Source organism: Schistocerca americana, chromosome 6 (genome assembly GCF_021461395.2).
Source record: "Schistocerca americana isolate TAMUIC-IGC-003095 chromosome 6, iqSchAmer2.1, whole genome shotgun sequence".
NCBI lineage: Eukaryota > Metazoa > Arthropoda > Insecta > Orthoptera > Acrididae > Schistocerca > Schistocerca americana.
In genome coordinates, this window is record NC_060124.1 from 228,852,848 (window position 1) to 228,875,690 (window position 22,843).

General features: G+C 40.3%; 2 protein-coding genes across 6 annotated transcripts in view; both read right to left on the bottom strand.

The window, feature by feature from the left end:
* LOC124619477 (embryonic polarity protein dorsal-like) overlaps nt 1–22,843 on the bottom strand; it is a 99,374-nt gene that overhangs the window by 50,218 nt on the left and 26,313 nt on the right. For all 5 annotated transcript variants that reach the window (XM_047145889.1, XM_047145886.1, XM_047145887.1 and 2 more), the window contains 3 exons: nt 15,055–15,153; nt 11,451–11,681; nt 7,813–7,866 (listed from right to left, as the gene is read on the bottom strand). In XM_047145889.1, the coding sequence (XP_047001845.1) occupies nt 7,813–7,866; nt 11,451–11,681; nt 15,055–15,153 (384 nt within the window). The remainder of the gene's footprint in view (nt 1–7,812; nt 7,867–11,450; nt 11,682–15,054; nt 15,154–22,843) is intronic.
* LOC124619478 (embryonic polarity protein dorsal-like) lies at nt 7,873–11,441 on the bottom strand. The gene has a single exon (XM_047145890.1). The coding sequence runs from the start codon at nt 11,353–11,355 to the stop codon at nt 10,222–10,224; it is 1,134 nt and encodes a 377-aa protein (XP_047001846.1). The 5' UTR covers nt 11,356–11,441; the 3' UTR covers nt 7,873–10,221.

Here is a 22,843-nt window from a genome sequence, read left to right on the forward strand (position 1 = left end):
ATTGTGCAAAATGAAACCTCTAATCGTATACCAAAAAATAAGATTCTGCTCAAAAGTGTTATTCAACAATCAACTATATTTTAGTATCTACATGAATAATTAAACAAAGATGATTTAATTATGCTATCATGCATGAATATTTACAACAAATAAGTTATTTATAATAGCAATTTGTACATGAGCTGGCATTTAAAGCAGTAGCCAAAAGCACAAGCACTCAAAATATGTTAACATTTCATGCCTTCATGCCCCAACAAAGATTCATACACAATATGTACCTCAGCATCCTTGAAGCTGGAGCTGTTTTCCATATTAACAAAGTAGTAGTTTTGCCATTTCTCTAAGCTGTCCAGACTTTATCAGTTGTACACACTGAAACAAGTTTTCGTAAGGTCTGTCTTTCTCCATTCCTTTGTGATGGAGCCTATCTATCTTCTGAAAAAACTCTAAACTTTCATTCTTACTGGCAGATGAATACTTAAGATATAGAAGCCAAATGAAAATACAATACACTGAAACCAATAAAGCAACTTGAAAATGCCCCCTTCACCAAATGTATAAGAAGGAAAGTTTGAAAAATTAACTACAGTTCACTAACAGACATATACACAAGCACACTGGACAAAAAATTAGTCATGTCAAGGATTGGTCACACGAATACTGTGTAGCCTACCAATCTAGGCTTGATAATGGCCTCACTTCAGTGAGGAAGATAGTCTACAATTTTATTCAGGTATGCCATATACAGCTGAAACCACTCACTGATGATTGGACGCTATAGGCAATAAAATGTGGTTAAGTTGACGGCTATGTTTCACTCACTGTTCCATACTGTTCTATGGGGGACTGGGTGATGTAGCAGCCAGCATAGGTGCAATAAGATACCCGACTGTTTCGTCAAACTGGGAACACACGTGTGCAGCCCAGTGACCATGCCTGTTGTCATCTTGGAAAATGGAACTGTCCACAGAAATCTTCTATGAACATATAGAAGAAAGGGCAACACTCGGTCGGCAAAAATGTAAACGTATACATGTCAGTCCATGTGCACAGTAACCTGAATGAGAGGGTCTAATTTGTGGTATTAAAAACGCCCACAGAACAATCGTCAGCCTGAACTACAACTTCAAAAACTGCGGGTTAAACACTTCATTGGACTTGCAGTACACTTGAAGACTAGCCTCATTTGAAAAAAACTGTGACTTGTCGGACTATTTTAGATGTCTCCAGTCAGCTACTATCCAGTTTCTGTCTTGTTCTACTGGAGACATGCAGCTGTGTGTGTCACTGTAAGCAATGGCCTTTTGGGAGATATCTTACACCAAACATTTGGTGCATGCAATCTCCTTTACAATGTTTGCTTGTAAACTGGTTGAGACAGACCAGCATTCATGAGCAGCAGCAATTTCTGTCACGTTTGAAACCAACTGTCATTGACAAAGTGTGACACTCATTTCCAGTCAGTGTCAGTTATAATCTTTTTATGGTCTCTGTGCTTACACTGTGTTACGTTGTTGCAAGTGGTATGCCATTCCTTGCACACACATTAGTTAGTCCACTTCGATACACCAGCAGTTCAGGCAACCTCATTCAAACTGTGGTCACTGAAACATCCAAACATGATAGCTCATTTCTGCAATTCTACTGAATTTCCACATCAACATATCTAACTGCACTGATTTCATATTATTGACTGGCACATACAAATCAGTTCACTACCACAACTTTTGTCAGCGGTGGGAGGTCACATGACAACCTGACACCAGTTCTACACATCTCCATTGCTCCAAAGTGACAGTGAACTCTTAAAACAGCCTGACTAAAATTTTGTCCAGTGTCCTTACTCTATAACAGGAAAACTGCTGGAGCTTAATTAATAAATAGACCTACTGTTTTATCCCCCCCTCCCCTCCATTAATTTCAATATTTTGTTCACTTCACACCCACCTATACTGCAGGCACTTTGTTATTCCTATGAGTTCTTTCGCATGTACACAGCACTACAGTTCAATTTTCTACCAATCTGATCGTTCTGTACTTTTGAAGTCCTTGTCATGGTTGTCCACATAGCTAATTTTAATGGGGGCAATGAAGCCCTTCCACCATAAACTGAAAAGTATTCATTTAATGCACACGATACATTAGCCACTGTTTCCTGTACAACAGTCCAGCAAATAATATCATACATCAAATTTAGAAAACAAAAAGAATTTCCATTCTTTTTTATCCTTAGAGACAAGACATGCTTGTTGTCTCTCATTATTTTAGAATTCCTTGAGTTTAATATGTCTTGTAGCCATAAAATTTCTATTTCATGAACTCGGTGAAGTCCTTAACTCAGAAACTAATAATTTCCCGTACAATATACCCATGTGACACATTATAAGTTGCAAAGGAGTTTCAATAATCAATAAGAACGCTTTTATGATTTTGCAGGCACCTCCTATTTACTGTGGCCTTAAAAAAAAAAAAAAAATAAATAAATAAATAAATAAAAAAAACCACACAATGCACAATTTTAAACAAAACAGCCATTATTCAATTTATTTTATCTGTATTCTCTGTGGTCATCAGGGAAATAACATTTAGGCAGTTCAAGTACAGTTTGTATGGTCTTGGCGCTGATAGAGCATTAACTAATTCTTTGCACTTTTCAATTTATCAGAAAGAAGAGAAAAGATAAACCAACCTAACACACGCAGTATTTCAATAGTTATATTGCTGAATAACAAATCAATATTGTTGTATAAACAACACACAAAGTTAACAACTCTTTATGAAGTCTTGACACTACGATACTACTAATTCATGAATATGTCCTAACAAGATACTGCTCTCCACCATAAAATAGCTGTTGTAGTTTATATTTATCTCACCCAATAATATTTGCAACAAAGTGAAATTTACAGTGTAATTCACTTATTTCTAAAGAAGCTATCTTTGGTAAGTAACTGAAAGGGATCTTCATTGAAATTTTTCTCCCACTGCAATCGGGACATGACAGCAGTGGATGTAAATGTAAGCCTAAATAAGCTTCTCTCCCTCCTTTCACTGAACTTCTCAGCATGCAGTGTTTAGCTGAGTCCAGAATTTTAGCTTTCTCTGTTGCCCCTCTTCAATGAGAAATGCTGATGATTTGTGTCCCACATTTCTAACACTCAGGATCATAAATTGCCTTCACACTTTCCTATCTTTTTAATTCTTTAGTTGAAAATAATTTCAAATTAAAGCTTTATAAGGAAAATAGAGGAATGAAATAAATAAAAAGTCAGATAAGAGATTTTCCATAGAAAAGTAGGATTTTTAATAATGTGCAAAAAAATCACATTACTCATCCACAGACACCAAGAAAGCATTTATGCACTGAAGCCACTGAACCAAACAATAACATTTAACTTTCCCAGCTTTTTTCCAACACCATATCATCATAACACACATTTAAAATCACCATATCATAATAATGTGATAGTGGCAACATGTATTTTCAGAAAAGACAATTACAATTAACACATTCATTTTGCCATAAAGTTCTGTTTTACAATTTTTTACTTTTTGTACTTAAATTTTCTGTAACTGACAATTTTGGAAAAATAGAAAAGAAGATTAAGAAAGGTGAGTCAAGCAAAAGATAATGCACTGTGTAGATATATGTAAATCTGAAGTTACTAATGTAGCTGGAAGTTTTTAAAGCAATAATTTTATCCTAGTAAACCTGCAGCACTTAAAATGTTAATTTTACCACAGAGTCTGAATATGTAGTAAACCAGTCACCTGCTACACTAACAAAATCTGTTGGCATAAAGAATAACAAGCCTTTATCTGTTACGATCCAAATATTACTATAAGTTAAGTACTGTGCAGTTTCATATGTTTTGCATATTAAATCCTTCACAGGCCTTGTACAAATATTATATATTGTTACAGTCAGTGTACAGAACAGCCACATAAAAACAACTGTACTACCTGTGGTAGACTGAAACATCTGAAAGTAAACACAGTGACACAACAAATATTTTTTCACATGTCCTATTTGCCAACAAATCTGACTTGATTTGAAAGCTAAGCTGCTTCATGTTAGTGCCCACCACCATTGGTCTATGCAAAATGCAGATAAACAACTGTGGCTCAGTGCAACTCAATGGTTTATTGCAATACTATAAATAGTGTGTAGTGTACTTGGTTCAATGTAGCTTAGCAACTGCTTGTAAGCAATCAAGACAATTTCGGTGATTTCTGTTTTATGGACATTGGATAATGGTCCAAGGCCTAGTTTTCTGCCTGATGCTACATCCTGCAATGCTGGAAATATCAGCAGAAGCTATAATGACTCAGAAAACAGCTCAGTAAGTTGAACTGTTTATACATATCAAAATAATTTGTTTGTGATGTAATCAGACCGCTGTCTAAGATTGCAGAGTTATGGAGCATGTTTTAGGTAGAGTTGTGTTGTTTGCTTTATTTAGTGCTAAGGTCCAAGCTTGTCTAAATTCAAATCTTTTTCTTTACTGTTGAAGTTTGTGATTTTGAATTTCTATGGCCTTTCTATCTCTGTACATTATAGCTTAGATTGAACAGAAATATGCCTTGGACCATGGCTTAACGCCCATAAAATAAAAATCACTAAGGACACAAATGCCAGATGTGTGAGTCTGTACTGTATGAAAAGACAATTTTACCACTAATAAAACAAATAGTGCAACAAATAACATGAAAAAACTGCAGTTTATTTGACTTCCTCGTGTAAATAACATCAGTTACTATAGAACATTAATGGTTTCTGGCTTTTCTTTCGTAAATAGGAAATTGTTCTACTAACAAGGAAACATCAGCAACTCAGCCTCATATTTTAAGGAGAAAGATGCACAAGTGCAAGACATCAAGCCCCAACAATTGATCCTGCATGAAAATCAGGGCCATTATTCTGATAGCATGCAGTTACGATATTCTGACACTACAGCTTTTAAACACATGTGCATACCACTTGTATTCACTCACTCTGCCCCACTGCACCCACTTCATGCCCAAGCATGAGGTGCTGTAGAGTGGAGTGGGTAAGATTTTGTATTTATAATGACACTGAACTGCAACTGATATTGGAGCACCTCCAGGAGTAGTGCGGAATGACAGCCAAACTGCAATAGTTACACTTCAAAGAATGAACATGATTGATAAGCATCATTATGTGTGGCTGTTCGATTATCTTTTATACAAGGCAAATGAAAGCTTCTGAGGCTTATTTGTGTTATTATTTATGCCTTTCAATTTCATTGCAGAAATCATAGGCAACTTAACAGAGGAAGATGTGGTGGATACAGAACGAAATAGTGCACTGGTGTTTGCTGTTTATTTACTAAGAGGATGGAGATGATGGCAATGAGGCTGCACTTTCACCACAGTCACATTCATTGAACAGCATCACTGGTACAATGGGACAGGGAAGTGAAAATGATGAAGTAAGCAACGAAGCCTGCTTTGATGTAATATTGTTGGACACCACTTTGCCCCTGTCCATAAAGAAGAGTATATGATATAAGCTAATGCCTTTTGGAACAGTGGAAAGAAGAGGAATCTGTCTTTCAGGATTACCGAGAGGAACTTTAAATTGTTAAATCAAAAAAGTGATCTGTTAATCTGGAGCAGGTACCTTCAAAACCACGGGACACATCAACCAAAACTTTCCATGGTCAACACAATCTGTTTAGACAAATCTAACCACACATTCAGAAACAAAGATGACAATCAACAACATTAATATACAGCAGTGGTATGTTAAGCTATAAGAGAAGTGGTGCTAAAAAAGTTGAAAGCATCTGTTCGGTGGGTGGGTGGGTGTACACCTTCAAGAAAAAACATGGTATTGTGTTGAAAAAAATAGGACGTGTGCTATTTCCTCCATAAAATATGAGGTCAAATTGGTGATGTTTTTTCATAAGCAATAACAAAAAAATGTATTAATAAATATGATTTCAGTATGAACAAGAAGAATGGCAGTATTCACAATTCAAAATAAATGTTAAATTAATTGCAAAGATAGCAAAAATTACATGTGACTTGCAAGCTGTCATTATAATGAATCGGCACACACATAGGCATATGGGAGAACAATAGGATGACTTTGCACAAATGTGTGCCATACCACTCCCTTCTCAAAATGAAATAAGGCTCAGTTCACAGTATGATACAACAAATGAGAATATTTTTTACCTTTGAAATATCTGTAAATGTGTAGTGCTAATGACTGTGGTGAATGCTTGTACAGTGCAGAGTTGTGCTTTATTATTATGGATTTGCATGGGGCAACTGGTAGTGAGAGAGTGCGACTCTATATTAACATACAGTCCACATCTCTAGAGAAGCGCATAAAAGGATACCGAGCTTAATGTCCTCATATAACAGCCAGATCTCCATCAAAGTGTTTTACGGTCTCTGGAATTCTGTTAATCTGGTCAAATTCTGTTACTGATCACGTTTTCAGTCATGGGGGTGTGGGGATCAAACCAGGTACTGGCTAGTTTCACATAAATGGAAGCTTACATAGAAATTAATAGACAGACACAATGATGAGGCTGTACGATTCCCTCTCAAATAAATGTACAAAATTTTCATATTTTTAAAGTGATACTTTCTACTCATCTAATATGGTTCAGAATATTTCTGTGCAATATGGACAGCCTTTCTCATTCACTTGAAAAAGCTCAGAGCGAGCTAACACAGACACTCACATGTGACAATGCTTCATGTGTGCTTCAGAATGCCCATCTGAATACTAATGATAAACCAACATGAAGGAAAGTTACATGAACTAACAAATGCTCAAGTATTGACAGAAAATGTTGAAAAATACAAGAATTTAAGGGGCCAGCACTAGCAATTTATAACAAAATTTCATCAATGAGCCTAAAAAATGGGGTACATCAACATGATGATTCATGAGTACTGCAATTATATTATAAATGTTAGTTAAGCGTAACAGAATTTAGTATGTATACAGGTGCACCAAAGTACTATGTACAAATAATGGTTCACAACAAAAGGAAATTTACAACTGCTGATCAAAGAAAAGGTATGAAGCAAATTCTAAGCTGGAATACCTAAGAAGGCATTTTGAGAGTACTGATACTAAACATTTTTGTGAATAACTCTTTACAATGTTTGTGTACGAGTTTCTGTGAACAGTCAGTGTCTATAAAATTTTCCTGGGTGAGTGGCTTCATCACAGTGTACAACAATTCACTGTTTTAACAACTAATTTCACACCATTTCATGATTATAATCTGATTAAAATTCCTTTGTAAATGGTGATGTGGTGGGGGGAGGACAATGTTGCCAGCGTGCTGCCAGCCGAGCTACACAAAGTGCTACGTGCACCTACAAAACAGGCAACACAGAGAGGACATGGTGCTCAATTGAAAACTACAACCAATGGCAGCTGGTCCCTATCACTCGACTAGCTGAAATGTCAATCATAAAGTAATTTTAATAGGAGTGTATACAGCTAACAGAATTTTACTGTAATGTTTTGCAAATACTTTTCGATAAATTGAACATCATATGTACTTGTGTGTGTGTGTGTGTGTGTGTGTGGGGGGGGGGGGGGGGGACACATACATTAAATAATGAAGCTGGGGGGGGGGGGGACACATACATTAAATAATGAAGCTGTAGTCTCAAAACTTAGCATAAAACAAATATTTCAGGATGGGTTGGAAACCACACAGAGTTTAGACTGCAGATTGCACAGACCAGAGAGGAACAGAGAAGGCGAGGAATACCATAACCCAGATAAAGAGAGACTCAATTTTGAATACTCACTCGCCTTTTCCACCTCGGGTATACGCATCTCTTTTGGCCTCTTTCTCTTTGGATCTAAAAAAAAATTGTCAAATAATGAATAAATAATTCTAAACAGCATAAGGCTATAAACCATACAACTGAATATAAACTTCAATTTTTCATACTGAAATGAAAACAATATTGAGCGAACAGAGATAATTTGGTACCACTTCTCATTTATCTATATTTTCACAGTAGAAGTCGGTTGGGAATTAATACTGATAACAAGGATAGGAAGTTACAGTGCTTATCACTGATATCATCATCATCATCATCATCATCATGACAATACAGTGCATGAATAATAACATTCAACAGCAATTTAAAAAATCTCAGTGCTCATACCACATCAACAATTACCTTCTTTTATATAAAAATTATTTACAAAAGCCATAAAAGAGTATAAAACAGTAGAGACTCATAAAGCATCATTTATAAATATATTAAATTGTAAGCCCACACAACACTCAACGTACAAGACCACACAGGAGTACTGCTGAGGTAATGCACACAGAGCAAATGTCGGGAAATCTAGTTGTGGAACATGAAAAATCTGCACTAATAACTACCCTCAAGGGACTAGATCACACTCTGTCTCAACAACAAATAAAAAACAATTACTTGTGGCAAATATAACCATAACAGGAAAATAATGATGTTATTAATCTCTAACGAGTCAAATAAATGCTCAACAGAGGGAAAAGTGACTGTTAACATTACTACAGAGCAATTATTATAATCTGTGTGCATTGCATCGGCACAGTTGAACAGTACAAAAGTACTTAACACTGTTAAAAATCTGCACTACAATGGCTTTAAAAATTTCTCTTAAAATGCATAATAAGTGAACAACAATGTATAAAATGTTATTTTCATTACAAAATCACATCACTTAAAAAATAAAGAATTTTCTTCTCAGTAAACAATCTACATTAATGTATCAAACATGTTAGAGATTTGAGCACAATGTCACATTTCTCTATTATGACAAAAGCAGAAGTCAGCGAACTAATGTGGGCAAATTTTTGAAGAAACATGTTCGCTTGGAGCTCGATATTCTTTTCTTTATCACAAATGCAGAGATTAGGACCTTACTTTCTTGTTTTTGGATAAAATCTAAAATAACCAACAAGCTTATATCACTGCCAGAAATGAAAAGAGTACTTTCTCTTAAACAATATTTTCAGTTTCTTCTCTTAAATATCACGTAAGGAGTCCTTTGAGAAACGCCTTACAAGATGACAAACATATTATGAAGCCCTTCACTTTTCATTTGCACTATTTCATGGAAGACAAATTCCCAAATAGCAAAATAGCACTGATAAACATGTGCGTGTGAACAAATTTTTATATCTAAAACCTAACAGACCCTCTGTGGAAAAGTAAACAAAAATTCATGTGACTAAATAGGCTTCAATATACATATACCATCTTTCAAACCTCTGAATGCAAAGCTTTATGTCTCACTGTAACACAGTTCTTCTGGAAACAAGAGAAATTCCCTCACCACTGTGTTTTCCATCAATTTCTGCTTAATGGCACTGATAAACGAGTTACGCAGCAGCTAACTTTAAATAATACTCTGTTGATACAAATTAATTTAGCAAGGTAATAAAATCCTGAAGACTGGATGTGGGAGTGTGTCCATCAATATCGATTCATGTACAAATTTAGGTATTTATGCAACATATTTCCAGCTGCAGGAAACAAAAGAACTCCAATTTCTGGAATTCGGTAGTATGCTTAGAATCAAAGTAAAAGCATATGTCAACAATAACAAATGTCTTAAAATGCTTCAATAACATGGCGCCTCTAACAGGAAAGCATCATGATGTTTAATATAATGTAAATTGGAAAGGTCCATGACACATACCCACAAGAAATTTAAAGTTATTGCCTGGAGAGTAAAGTTAAAGCAAACAACTGAAAAAGAAATCAGGGCTCCTTGCTGTTTCTATTTCACTGATTAACATCTAGTTCCAGAAATTCACCTGGATACTAAACAGAAAAATTGTCAAAAAGTTTCATTTAATATACCACAGTATATTGTTCTGTGCCAGTTTCTGTACAGCATAATACACCAAATGTATATTCAAGGTAAGTTGTGACTTCTGTTGTTTTACATCTGGGAAATCATTATTCAAGATATTTGGAACACTACTCATAAAAATAAAGCAAATGTTTAACACTATGACCATCTGCTGGGATGAAAGACTAGCAGAAAAATAAAACTTGACAATCTGGGAAGTTAGGAACTAAAAAAAATACAGAAACGGTGCAACAAAATAGTTATATTGGGAACACAATATGCCACATTTTCAACTAATGTAATGGCAAGGAGCTTATTAACAAAGAAATGAGCTGTCCACATCCACAACAGAAACACAATTAAGCAAAAATATCACGTGGTCGAGCTTCTGGAGGCTGGCTCTGCTGTTGTGTAAGAATACGGCCACCTTCCACAGGGCTGTAATAGAAAGACATTTCATCGAATTCTGATGCAGTGGCATGGGGTGCTACGTCAGTGTACAGAGCATAATGCTCAGCTTCTGTAAGTTCAGGCTGCCCAGTTAGGGGAATGAATATGACATCCTCTTCAGGTCGCGAAGGGGAAGGAGATGATTGCCGTTGAGCAGACCCTTCACGTGACCTACCACCAGTACTATCTTTACGGTTTTTCTTTTTTGAGAAAAGCTTCTGGAAAAGTGTTGGCTTGGCTGAGCGAGGTTCAGCTGGTAGGGGTTGGTCTGTTGGAGGAGGTGACGCAGGGGGAGAGGCAGAACTAGGTATTTGTGGGACAGATGCATGCACCTGCTGCTGCAGCTGTGGTGGTGGTGGGTGATCAGGACGCCCCGGTGGAGATTTCCTACTACGTTTCGGTGGCAGGGGTGGCAGACGTTCAGAACCTGCGTCTGGTGTTACTGGTGGTGGTACATCACGTTTTCCATGAGGAGGGGGGACAGGGGCAATAGAAATGAGTGGAGGAACAACAGGCGCAGCTACGTCTTCGTATCGATCACGATCTGCTTCTAGCAAGTCTACAACGGGATTCTTCATAGCCATTTGCAGGGACGAATAGGTCTGTGTATCATCTTCAGGAAGGTTTTCTGTCGCAGCAACTACTGCTGCAAGTTCTGCTTCTGTCACTTCCATGGGTTCATCTGTAACTGTCTCTGGAGGGTGTCCAGAGTCACCACCAGATGGCATAAGCAACCGAGCACGCGTGTCAGAATAAATTTCATCAAGTTCTGCTACCTGTGATAAAAGTTCCTTAAGTGAGCGACTCGTCTCTGTTTCTTGCTCAGCTTCAGGCTTAGCCTCCATGACTTCCCCGTCATTGTTGTCCTCCTTTAATGTATTTTCACCTTCAGGTTGTGTTTTCAACTCTTCTGAAACAACAGCAGAGCCTACGGTAACTGGTGATGTGGACGCCTGCACAGAAACGGCAGTATTTGCTGGTTTTGGCACAGTTCTAATATTATTTGTAGGAACTGTGGATACCGCAATGCTCCCACCAGTCATCAAACTAGCACTGGCAGAGAGAATGTCTGAAAATACTCTATAGTCAGCTTTTCCCTGGCGTAAGGACCGGCGCAGAGCCCAGAACGACGGCCTACCTGATTCCAAAGGTATCAATTCAAAGGGCAGGGGCTCGGATGTAGCACCATCACTGGGTCGACGTAACTGGATGTGAGCCCGTACAGGTCGGTCAACATCGAGTGTGCGGTAACGTGGCGTTCGGAGGCAGATTGCAACTTGCTTGTGGACTTGCGTCGGCTGGAACTCACCAAATCCTTCCCACATAACCTGTCCACCCTGCTCCTCAAAAAAACGTACTTGGATATCCTCTGAAAACAAACAAAGAAAAATAGAGGTAAATGTTCTAATTACATTCCCACAGTAAACAATATTTAATATCCATTACACCTGTGCCGCCTGTACACATTTGCTGTATGTTTAGATGACACTAACACGATAATGAAAAACTTCAAATGTATACTGTATATACTACAGTTCCAGTTGTTAAAACACACAGGCTTCCATTTTAAAAAAAGCCCCACTCAGACAGGAAAAACACTGAAGACATTACTAATTTCCTTTACACAACAACAATATATTAGATTCACTGAGTTATCCAGACTCAACTGAGTAGGAAGCAAAGTTTCATATGCAAAGCTTACTGACAAATAATTTGATATATCAAACGTATTAACAAATGTTTGTTCCTGTTAATTCTATGTGGCTTAGTTTTCATTTGTTTCATACTTTTATTGTATACCTCATTCTGCTAATCATCTATTATTGTTATTTATCATTATTTTGTTATGATTCTAGTATCTGACACTTTCTGGCACATTAAAGCCGTGTGCCAGACCGAGATTCGAACTAGACACTTATATCTTTTGTGGACAAGCTACCCAACAATGACTTACGACCTGTCCTAACAGTTTTACTTCTGCCAGTACCTCATCTCCTACCTTCCATACCTCACAGAAGCTCTCCTACGAAACTTGGAAATACTAGCACGCCTGGAAGAAAGGATATTGCAGATACATGGCTTAGCCACAGCCTGGGAGATATTTCCAGAATGATATTTTTACTCTGCACTCTGATAGAGCACTTGCCGACGAAAGGCAAAGGTCCTAAGTTTGAGTCTTCATCCAGCACACAGTTTCCTTTGGTCAGGAAGTTTCATATCAGCACACGCTCCACTGCTTAGTGAAAATATCATTCCAAAAAACATCCCCTAGGTTGCGGCTAAGCCACTTATCCACAATATCCTTTCTTCCAGGAGGGTTAGCTTTGCAATTTTCGCAGGAGACTATCTGTGAAGTGTGGAAGGTAGGAGATGAGGTACTGGTGAAAGTAATGTTGTGAGAACAGGTCATGAGTTGTGCTTGGATAGGTCGTCAGTAGAGTGCTTGCCTGCAAAAGGCAAAGGTCCAGAATTCAAGTCTCAGTCTGACACACAGTTTTAATCTGCCCGGAAGTTTCATATCAGCGCACACTCCACTAGTATGTATTTTCTTCTCGTGTAGTAATTCAAGTTTCTCCATATACAGTACTGTTGTAATTCCATTTTATTATGTTTGAACATATTTCTACAAAAGAAAGCTACACACAAAGACATTATGTTCACACATTAATATACGAAGGGAATGAGAAGAAATGGAAGACAATACAATTTCAAACCGACAGATATTTCCAAAATCCATAACACAATGACAAAAGTAAAGAAGCCAATTTATGATATGTGATGAAAATTAGGATGTCAAATATCAAAAAAGTATCTATACAATGGACAGAAATAGTATGTATTAATAAAATCAAATATTACATTTCATGTTAATCACAACTGTCATTTTGTTTTCTCTGCTCATATTATTTGTCTGGTTTTCTTGAAAGCCAATCACTAAAATTTTAGTGTGTTTCAGATTTAGTAACCTAATAAAACAGATGTTGAGTGATGGTTACTCAAAAGAAGAACATGGTTACTAAACCAAAACACTTTTCATGGACTTGTTTTACGCAACTTCAACAGTACAACAACCGCTGATGATGTTTTGTTGCCAATTACAAAATTATTAAAAAAAACTTTTTTATGTTTTGTTTGTAGCTCACCTCTGTTACATCATTTTATAACAGACAAGAGTTAAGTGCATACACTATCTGATAAAAAGAATCTCGACAGCCCTACATCAGAACCAGACCACTAGATGTCATGAGAAGCAGACCTGTCAATACAAAATAAGGCAGGAGGTATTGTATTGCAGGTAGAGAACTGTAACAGAAGGATGGGCTGATCAGGAGAGCTCAGCGACTTGAATGTGGACTGGTCATTGAACATCACCTGAGTAACAAATTCTCCAGGGACATCTGGTATAATTAATTTGCCTTGAGACATATGAGTCTCAAATTTATCTACAATAATGATAATAGGCTTAAGGTGTGAACTGAAGTTTTTGTTAGAGAGGGCATTGGACTATGCTGGTCTGTGTAGCTGTGTTATCTATATTGCTATGGTGGTGTAATGGCTAACGCATCTGCCTAGTAAGCAGGAGATACGGGTTCAAGTCCCAGCTGTGACACAAATTTTAATTCATTTCTTCAGCTTTCATCTTCAGGGACACTTCAACCTGTCTAAAATTGCCCCAGCTGACTGTTGGAGATGTGATTGTGAAACAGAAATCAAGACCAGGCAGACATCACATATTGATGGACAGGGACTGTCAAAGTATTGTGGATGGTGGTTGTAAAAAAATCACATGAAATCACTTGTGCTCCCAGCAGTCTAGCTACCACAACGACTGTGCGTAGGGATCTAAAAGGAGTAGGTTCCTGCTGTCAAGCTGCTCCTCATAAGACACAAGACTTCTGTAGTCAATGCTAAGCGACACTTGAGGTGATAAAAAAGTGATGCCTCTTGTCAGCAGCTGACTGGAAATGAGAAAATTGGAGTGACGAATCATGCTATACCCAGTGGCAATCTGATGCAAGGGTTTGGGTTTGGCGAATGCTTGGAGAACTTTACCTGCCATCATGAGTAGCCCCAACAATAAAGTACTGTGGTGTTGTTGTGGTTAGTGTGTGGTCCCCTGGTTGTACTTAAGGAAACACATAATGCAAAAGGATATCAACACATCTTACAACATTTTGTACTGCATATGGTAGAGAAACATTATAGAGATAGTGACCAACTGTGTCAACATGACAATGCACGCTGCCATACATCAGTATTTGTGAAGCAATGGCTTGTTGACAGCAGCATTACTGAAGTGGATTGGCCTGTCCAGAGTCATGATACGAACCAAATGAAACACCTTTGGGATGTGTTAGAATGTTGACTTCAATTAAGACCCCAGTGTCCAGCTTCATTACCTTCTCTGGTTTTGGTTTTTTAGGCAGCCACTCTTTCATAGACATTCAGAAACCTCTTCAAAATGTCCCCCCCCCCCCCCCACCTCCCCCTCCAGGTGAAGGATGGCATCAGAGAGAAGAATGGGCACACCCCATATTAGTGGCTACTAATAAGTGTTCTGATACTTTTGATCAGAAAGTGTACTTTAGCCTTTTCTTCTTAATTTCCCTTTGAAAAACACTTCTGCTTTCAGCAAATTTCAGAGAATACTAAGAATGTAGAATAAATAATGCAATTAAAATAATTTCAAATTTGAACTACAAAAAAGTTAAGCCAGGTTAACTACAGGTTTGCACATATACCTTTGGCAACCTTCTCACAGAGAAGAATAATCTCTTTTCCACCAGCCACCGTTGCAGTACAGTCACTCAGTTTGCAGATAACTAGGTCAGACATCGCCTCTGTAAAAAGAGAGAGATTCTCTGGAGTACAAAAGTGGTAATATAATGCATACACTGCAAAATTATGTCATTAAAAGAAAACTACTCAAGTGCCAGAAATCTGCCCACAACAGCCACTTTGAGATAAATCCTTTTTTGAGCTAGAGTACACACACACACACACACACACACACACACACACATTGTGTGTCCATTGCACAACAAGGGAGGCCAATTGTCAGAAGAGATCACATGTTCCGAACATTTCCTGTAAACACAATTCTATTGTGGTATAGATAAGATGTGCATCACAGTGTGAAGTGGTGTAGCAGCTGGAAAATATACTCCTGGAAATGGAAAAAAGAACACATTGACACCGGTGTGTCAGACCCACCATACTTGCTCCGGACACTGCGAGAGGGCTGTACAAGCAATGATCACACGCACGGCACAGCAGACACACCAGGAACCGCGGTGTTGGCCGTCGAATGGCGCTAGCTGCGCAGCATTTGTGCACCGCCGCCGTCAGTGTCAGCCAGTTTGCCGTGGCATACGGAGCTCCATCGCAGTCTTTAACACTGGTAGCATGCCGCGACAGCGTGGACGTGAACCGTATGTGCAGTTGACGGACTTTGAGCGAGGGCGTATAGTGGGCATGCGGGAGGCCGGGTGGACGTACCGCCGAATTGCTCAACACGTGGGGCGTGAGGTCTCCACAGTACATCGATGTTGTCGCCAGTGGTCGGCGGAAGGTGCACGTGCCCGTCGACCTGGGACCGGACCGCAGCGACGCACGGATGCACGCCAAGACCGTAGGATCCTACGCAGTGCCGTAGGGGACCGCACCGCCACTTCCCAGCAAATTAGGGACACTGTTGCTCCTGGGGTATCGGCGAGGACCATTCGCAACCGTCTCCATGAAGCTGGGCTACGGTCCCGCACACCGTTAGGCCGTCTTCCGCTCACGCCCCAACATCGTGCAGCCCGCCTCCAGTGGTGTTGCGACAGGCGTGAATGGAGGGACGAATGGAGACGTGTCGTCTTCAGCGATGAGAGTCGCTTCTGCCTTGGTGCCAATGATGGTCGTATTCGTGTTTGGCGCCGTGCAGGAGAGCGCCACAATCAGGACTGCATACGACCGAGGCACACAGGGCCAACACCCGGCATCATGGTGTGGGGAGCGATCTCCTACACTGGCCGTACACCACTGGTCGAGGGGACACTGAATAGTGCACGGTACATCCAAACCGTCATCGAACCCATCGTTCTACCATTCCTAGACCGGCAAGGGAACTTGCTGTTCCAACAGGACAATGCACGTCCGCATGTATCCCGTGCCACCCAACGTGCTCTAGAAGGTGTAAGTCAACTACCCTGGCCAGCAAGATCTCCGGATCTGTCCCCCATTGAGCATGTTTGGGACTGGATGAAGCGTCGTCTCACGCGGTCTGCACGTCCAGCACGAACGCTGTTCCAACTGAGGCGCCAGGTGGAAATGGCATGGCAAGCCGTTCCACAGGACTACATCCAGCATCTCTACGATCGTCTCCATGGGAGAATAGCAGCCTGCATTGCTGCGAAAGGTGGATATACACTGTACTAGTGCTGACATTGTGCATGCTCTGTTGCCTGTGTCTATGTGCCTGTGGTTCTGTCAGTGTGATCATGTGATGTATCTGAGCCCAGGAATGTGTCAATAAAGTTTCCCCTTCCTGGGACAATGAATTCACGGTGTTCTTATTTCAATTTCCAGGAGTGTATGTATTCCAAAGATGAAGTATGTGGGACAGTGGGATTCTTGTGGGTGAAATGTCTAAATTGCACACTGCCTCTTTGTGAAATTGTGGTGGTACATTGATCAAATGAAATTTTATGTCCAGCTGTAGCGAAATTGTGTCAACAATTTGACCAAGGCCGCATAGATGTGGGAAGCCCAGATTTTGCGCCATGTTATTTCCATCTTTTTAGTAAGATGGAAGAACATCTTTCCAATGAAGAGGACATATGCGCACAACAGTTCCTGAATAGCTCCATAACCAAGTAGCAGGTATCTATCACTGAGGAACTGAACATTTTAACTGTTGTTTACAATCACTTGGTGACTACATTGAAAAACAGTGTCACATATCTGTGTCACTTTGAAGTGTAGTGAAACATTCAACAGAAGTTATTTGGGCTGCCCTAATAATATGTAAGTCCCCTCGTATATGTGCTCAGCTCAAAAAAAGGATTTGTCCAAGAGCTAGCAAAGTTTTCATTCTTTTTTTCTGTGTCTGCTGATGACTCAACACTTCTACTATTTGGTGAGTTGTTGCCTTTACTTCTATGGTATTTACATTCTGCCAGAACTTTCTGCACCAGAATTCAAATAAAATAAATAAAGAAAGGCAGTAATGAAATAGAAAGCTAAGCAATAGACAAGAAATGATAAGCACACAAGGAGGCACCAAAGTTAGAATAGTCAAACCTATCTCTACAAAAACCTGTAAAAGCATAAACAGTTAGTCTATACCACATAGAACAAATTTCCAGGATGGCCCATTTTTTACTATGAAATATCATAATGAACAACAGTCTCATGTAATCAAAATTCAAGGAAAACAAACTTTGTTTATAAGTTAAATCATTTAACTTGTACATCCTGCTAGCCTGCAGATATTTTCTTCAGGTTGTTCAAACTGTGATATTAGGAAAACCATATCAAACACAAACTTCATTAAAAAAGCTGTAAATCTATGACACACCACTGGTAACCATTACTTATTTCAGGAGGCAAAATATTTAGTATTACTGATAAGATGATGATAATGATGATGATTATGAGTTTAAAGGGACTTATTTCTTCCGTTTCATGAGCGAAACACGTAAAATGGTAAAAAGCGAAAAAAATTGTGATTGGCTGCTTCAACTACATAAGTAAGTCAAAGAGTTGAAAAAGGGTATGACAGTAGTTGTAACATGAAAGGTAAAATAAAACAGAGCTAACCCAGACAGCATCTTGCACAAGATGGTCTAAATGCATAATGATGTGAATGGGGGAAGAAAGTAACCTGCGACAGCATGAGGGGTTCCCAGTCGCAGGTGGAGGCTCCCCCCCCCCCCCTTTCAACCACCCTTGACACTAAAAGTGGAGCAATATCATAGTTTAGTGTAAAATCCACTCTCCCTCAGGAAATGCAGCAATGAGATAGTGTCTGTCTCATCATCTGCAAGCATCTGAGGTAGTGAGGTACGCAAGCTGAAAGTGTGCTGCAAATCAGCCAGCAGGGCGCACTCAACAAGAATACTGGCTATCGTCAGTAGACTACCGCAGCTGAAGTGAGGAGGAGTCTGCCGACACAGAAGGAACTCATGGGTGAGTCTCGTGTGGTCGTGTGTAGTCGGCACAACACAATGGCATCATTCCAAGAGGCCTGGAAAGATGTATGCCACTGCTTCTCGTGTCCCCTTGCAAGTGCAAAAGCATAACCAAACCTGTCGTTAACTTTCAATCCATCCATGTAAATGCATACCGAATTAGAATAATCGTGGAGGATTGAATGAAACAGGTGTCAGAGAAGGATAGGATCTGCATCCTTCTTGGGGCCACAAAAGAGGTCCATCTGTATCACAGGACAGGGTACAGACCACAGGGGGTGTTGAGAGGAAGCTCTAGAAACACAGACTAAATGAGGCTGTTGGAGTATTGAGTTGGATGCCAGCTGGTCTACCCAGTTTTGGCCAATGTGCAAACAGTCTGAAATGTTGGTAATGGAACAGAGTTGAGGGATGTGGGTGAGTAGGGATGTGACAAATTGTGACTGTGTAATTTGTCAGAAGCTGTTGTCGTCCAACCCACAGTGGTAGGACACCGGCTTCTACCAGGAGGCTGTCAACAGGACATACAGAAGGCCCCCATTGCCAACAGCACGTCAATGTGGTGAACAGGATCCAGCAAGCTCGGTACAGATGGTGCTGCCAACCCATAGGCAACACATCCCTAGTCGAAGCCTGATAAAATCAGTACTTTGTAAAATCTCAGGAGAACTCTGCAGTTCACGCTCCACGAGGAGTTACTAAGAAAATAGAGAGCATTTATCTTCTTCATGCAAGCTGTCAGTGACACATAGCAGCCAGTTAGCTTGTTGCCAAATAAAATGCCAAGGAATTGAAAAATTTCAATAACTTCAAGTAACTTGTCACCAAGGTAAATTTCTGGGTGTGGATATGTGACAAAGCAAGCTGGGATAATTTTAATTCCCCTCTTGTTTTGCCATCTGCCTTCTTAATTTGTAATGCTTATATCAATAACAATGCATCAACTTAACAATTAAAAAAGTGTAACACAATTAAGCCATGTGTTAAAACAATGACAGTGTCTGTCCCATACATACCTTTTTCTTCTTCAAGAACTGTGAAATGTGTGGTTAGGCTTTTACTGCTCGTAGATGTTCAACAGTAAATCATTGTAGCAGTATGTGAATGTTTGTCTGCAAACTATTAATGAGGCTTTTCGAAAGTTAAACAATAGTGCACTGCCCATATAATTGTGTATTATTGGGGGGTTTGTGAACAGCGAAAATAAAGAACTGTGAAATGCAAATGTGCACCTGTTGGCTACATCATCTAAAGTAGTCAGTGTCTGACATCCACCCCCAATTTTTCAGCAACGCAGTACATCGACACCGAGGACCAATAATGAGAAAATAAAGCAGGCGAGCATCACAGGTGCACAGCCCAGAGTCGGTAAAAGTGAACAGCTTATGATTTTGCAGGCATAGTATGGGCAAAGATCGTCCACAGACACTGACAGAGAGACAGTGGGGGCCCACTGCATTTACGATACCATTGATGGCTATAGCGAACAGCATTGTGCTCACAACCGATCCCCGAGTGACTCCTGTTTCCTGCACATATTGGTTGCTGACAGTCGATCGTATATGGATCCAGGAAAGTCAGATTCTGGGTGCAAATGGGTAAATTACTCTGGAAGCGTAAACTACTCTGGAAGTGTAAACTACTCTGGAAGCGCTGGCAGAAGTAGAGCCGTGGGAACAGGTTGAGTAACTCGGCTGGTAGAGCACTTGCCCGTGAAAGGCACAGGTACTGAGTTAGGTATGGCACAAAGTTTTAATCTGCCAGGAAGTTTCACATCAGCGCACACTCTGCTGCGGAGTGAAAATTTCCTTCTGGAAACAACCCCAAGCTGTGGCAAAGCCATGTCTCTACAACATCCTTTCTTCCAGGAGTGCTAGTTCAGCAAGTTTTGCAGGAGAGCTACTGTGAAATTTGGAAGGTAGAAGACAAGGTACTGGTGGAAGCAGAGGTTCAGGGATGGGTCAGGAGTCTTGCTTGGGTAGCTCAGTTGGCAGAGCACCTGCTTGTGAACGGCAAAGATCCCGAGTTCAAATCTCGGTCCGGCACACAATTTTAGTCTGCCAGGAAATTTCAATAATAATATCGCCGCGCAATTGAGAGGGAAATTCTCCTTCCCACCAAATACAATTAAAAAGCCTACGAATACGGTTCATGCTGTTGACACAAAGATGTTTGAATATTTGGCTGTGGATTTTGTCGGGTCCAGGGGCCGTATCTCGACACCCTGCCAATGTGCTGCAAAGTTCCCATCCACTAATAGGGACGTTGTATGACAGAGAGCTGGGTGCATGGAAGGACAGCAGGCGTCACTCAATAAGGTGCTTCCAAAACAGGAAAGGAGGATGGTAATTACTGCAAGTGGACACTTCAGCGAAGTGTGCCACAAAACATTCAGCAATTACCATGGGATCAGTGAAGAAGTTACCACTGACAAGGATGCCAGAAACTGCTGTGGGTGGTGGATGGCCACAAATGTAGCGGAGTTTAGTCCATACTTGGGATGATGGGGTGTGGGATTACACAGATGATACATATTGCTCCCAATATTCTTGCTTCCTTTTCTTTATTAAAAAATCACATTTTTGTCTTGTGTTTCTTGAATGCTGTTAAATTATCCACAGAGGGATAGCAGTTGTGCCGTTGGAGCACCATTCAATACTCTCTTATCACTGTGGCTATATCTTCAGACCACTATGGCATGGGGCCTGCCAGTCAGCAACCAATGTGGAGCACGTTACAGATGCATGTGAGTGGAAAGAGAGAGAACTATAGGAAAATGGTCACTGTCACAAAGATCGTCATGGATGTGCCACTGAATCAGGGGCAAGATACTCGGGCTGCAGGTTGTGAGATCAACAGTTAAGTATGTTCCGTGAGCTGCACGGAAGTCTGCTGCAGTTCCAGTTTTAATTAGGCAGATGTACAATTCCGAAAGGAGGCATTCTATTACTCGGCCTCTGTGAGACATAGTGTTGCCACCCAACAGAAGATTATGGGCATTAAAGAACCCCAATAAGAGGAAGGAGGGAGGTAGCTGTTCCACTAACTGTTAACAGCTTGTGATATTGGAAAGGTCTGTCTGCAGGTAGATAACATTACATATTTTCATCCGAACTGACAAGTAGACACCAACGGCCATGGCCACTAGTGCAGTGGTAAGGGGCACCTGTTCACTGAAAGTATCGCAGTGTATGAGGGTACAGACACCACTGGATGCTCTCGACATTAACACAGTTGGTACACTAGGGTTATTTTCAGAGGAGGGACATGTGTTGCTGTAAACCATGTTTCCTGAAGTGCTATGCCAATTAATTGATGGAGTTTGGTCAGATGGCAATAGTAGCCATTACAGTTACACTGAAGGAGAGCTGGAGTCAGGTCTGAGAAAGTAGTCAACGGAAAAGATGGGTGTGATTACTTTGCTACCAGGTCATAGTTCAACTGATTGTGTGATCCATAATCAGTATGCATAGACTTGACCTCTGCAGGTATGGGGATCGGAACACCTGCAGCCTCAGGAAGTAGTTTATCTCTTTGCTTATCCTTATTATCCTGGTGAGACTTCAATTTCTGTGTACTTTTTCCCATTTTATCTTCCGTGAGCGAATAGGACTGTACTTTTTAGTCAGCATGCAGCCTGTGGCTGCTGGTTCCTGAGAGGGTCACCTTGGCAGGTGTCCTCATCCCTGACAATGTGAGAGGATGGAGTGGGAACCACAATGTTATAGGTGTTGGGGGCGAGGGAGCTGACATTTCCTCCTCCAACTGTAGGGCAGGCTCTGGAATAGGACAACGGCCAGGTGGTGTCAAGAGGGACCGTATCATGTGAGGTATAGGCTGTGACACAATAGTTGCATAATTTGAGACCGTATCAACTGGATGAAGTCTTTCAGTCGGAGGAAGCCTTTCAAATTTTTTCTTTGCATCTTGATAAGACAGGCAGTCAAGCTTTTTATACTCTTGGATTTTCTTCTCCCCCTTGGACACTGAGCATTGCGGTGAACAGGGAGGTGTAGTTCCAAGCAGTTGAAACTTTGAGGGGGTTTGTCACAAGGGTTGCTCTCATGGGACATCCATCCACATGGCCTACAGATATCCTCATCAGAACAGTGAGAGGAAAATAAGGCCTGACATCATGCCTATAAATCATGACCCTAACCTCTTCAGGCAAAATGTTGCCTTCAAAGGCAAGGATAAAAGCTCCAGTGTCCACTTTATTATCCTTGGGTCCCCTCTGGACTGGGCAAACCAAATGGACTCCACGCCACACCAGATTAGTATGCAGCTCTCCACCAATTTGTAATGTTAGGTCATGATGGAAGATAAAACCATAAATTTTACTGAGCTTGTTATG

What these genes read in the sequence shown, in the direction of transcription:
- LOC124619478 (XM_047145890.1), bottom strand. Translation starts at nt 11,355, where the DNA reads ATGACTGGTGGGAGCATTGCGGTATCCACAGTTCCTACAAATAATATT.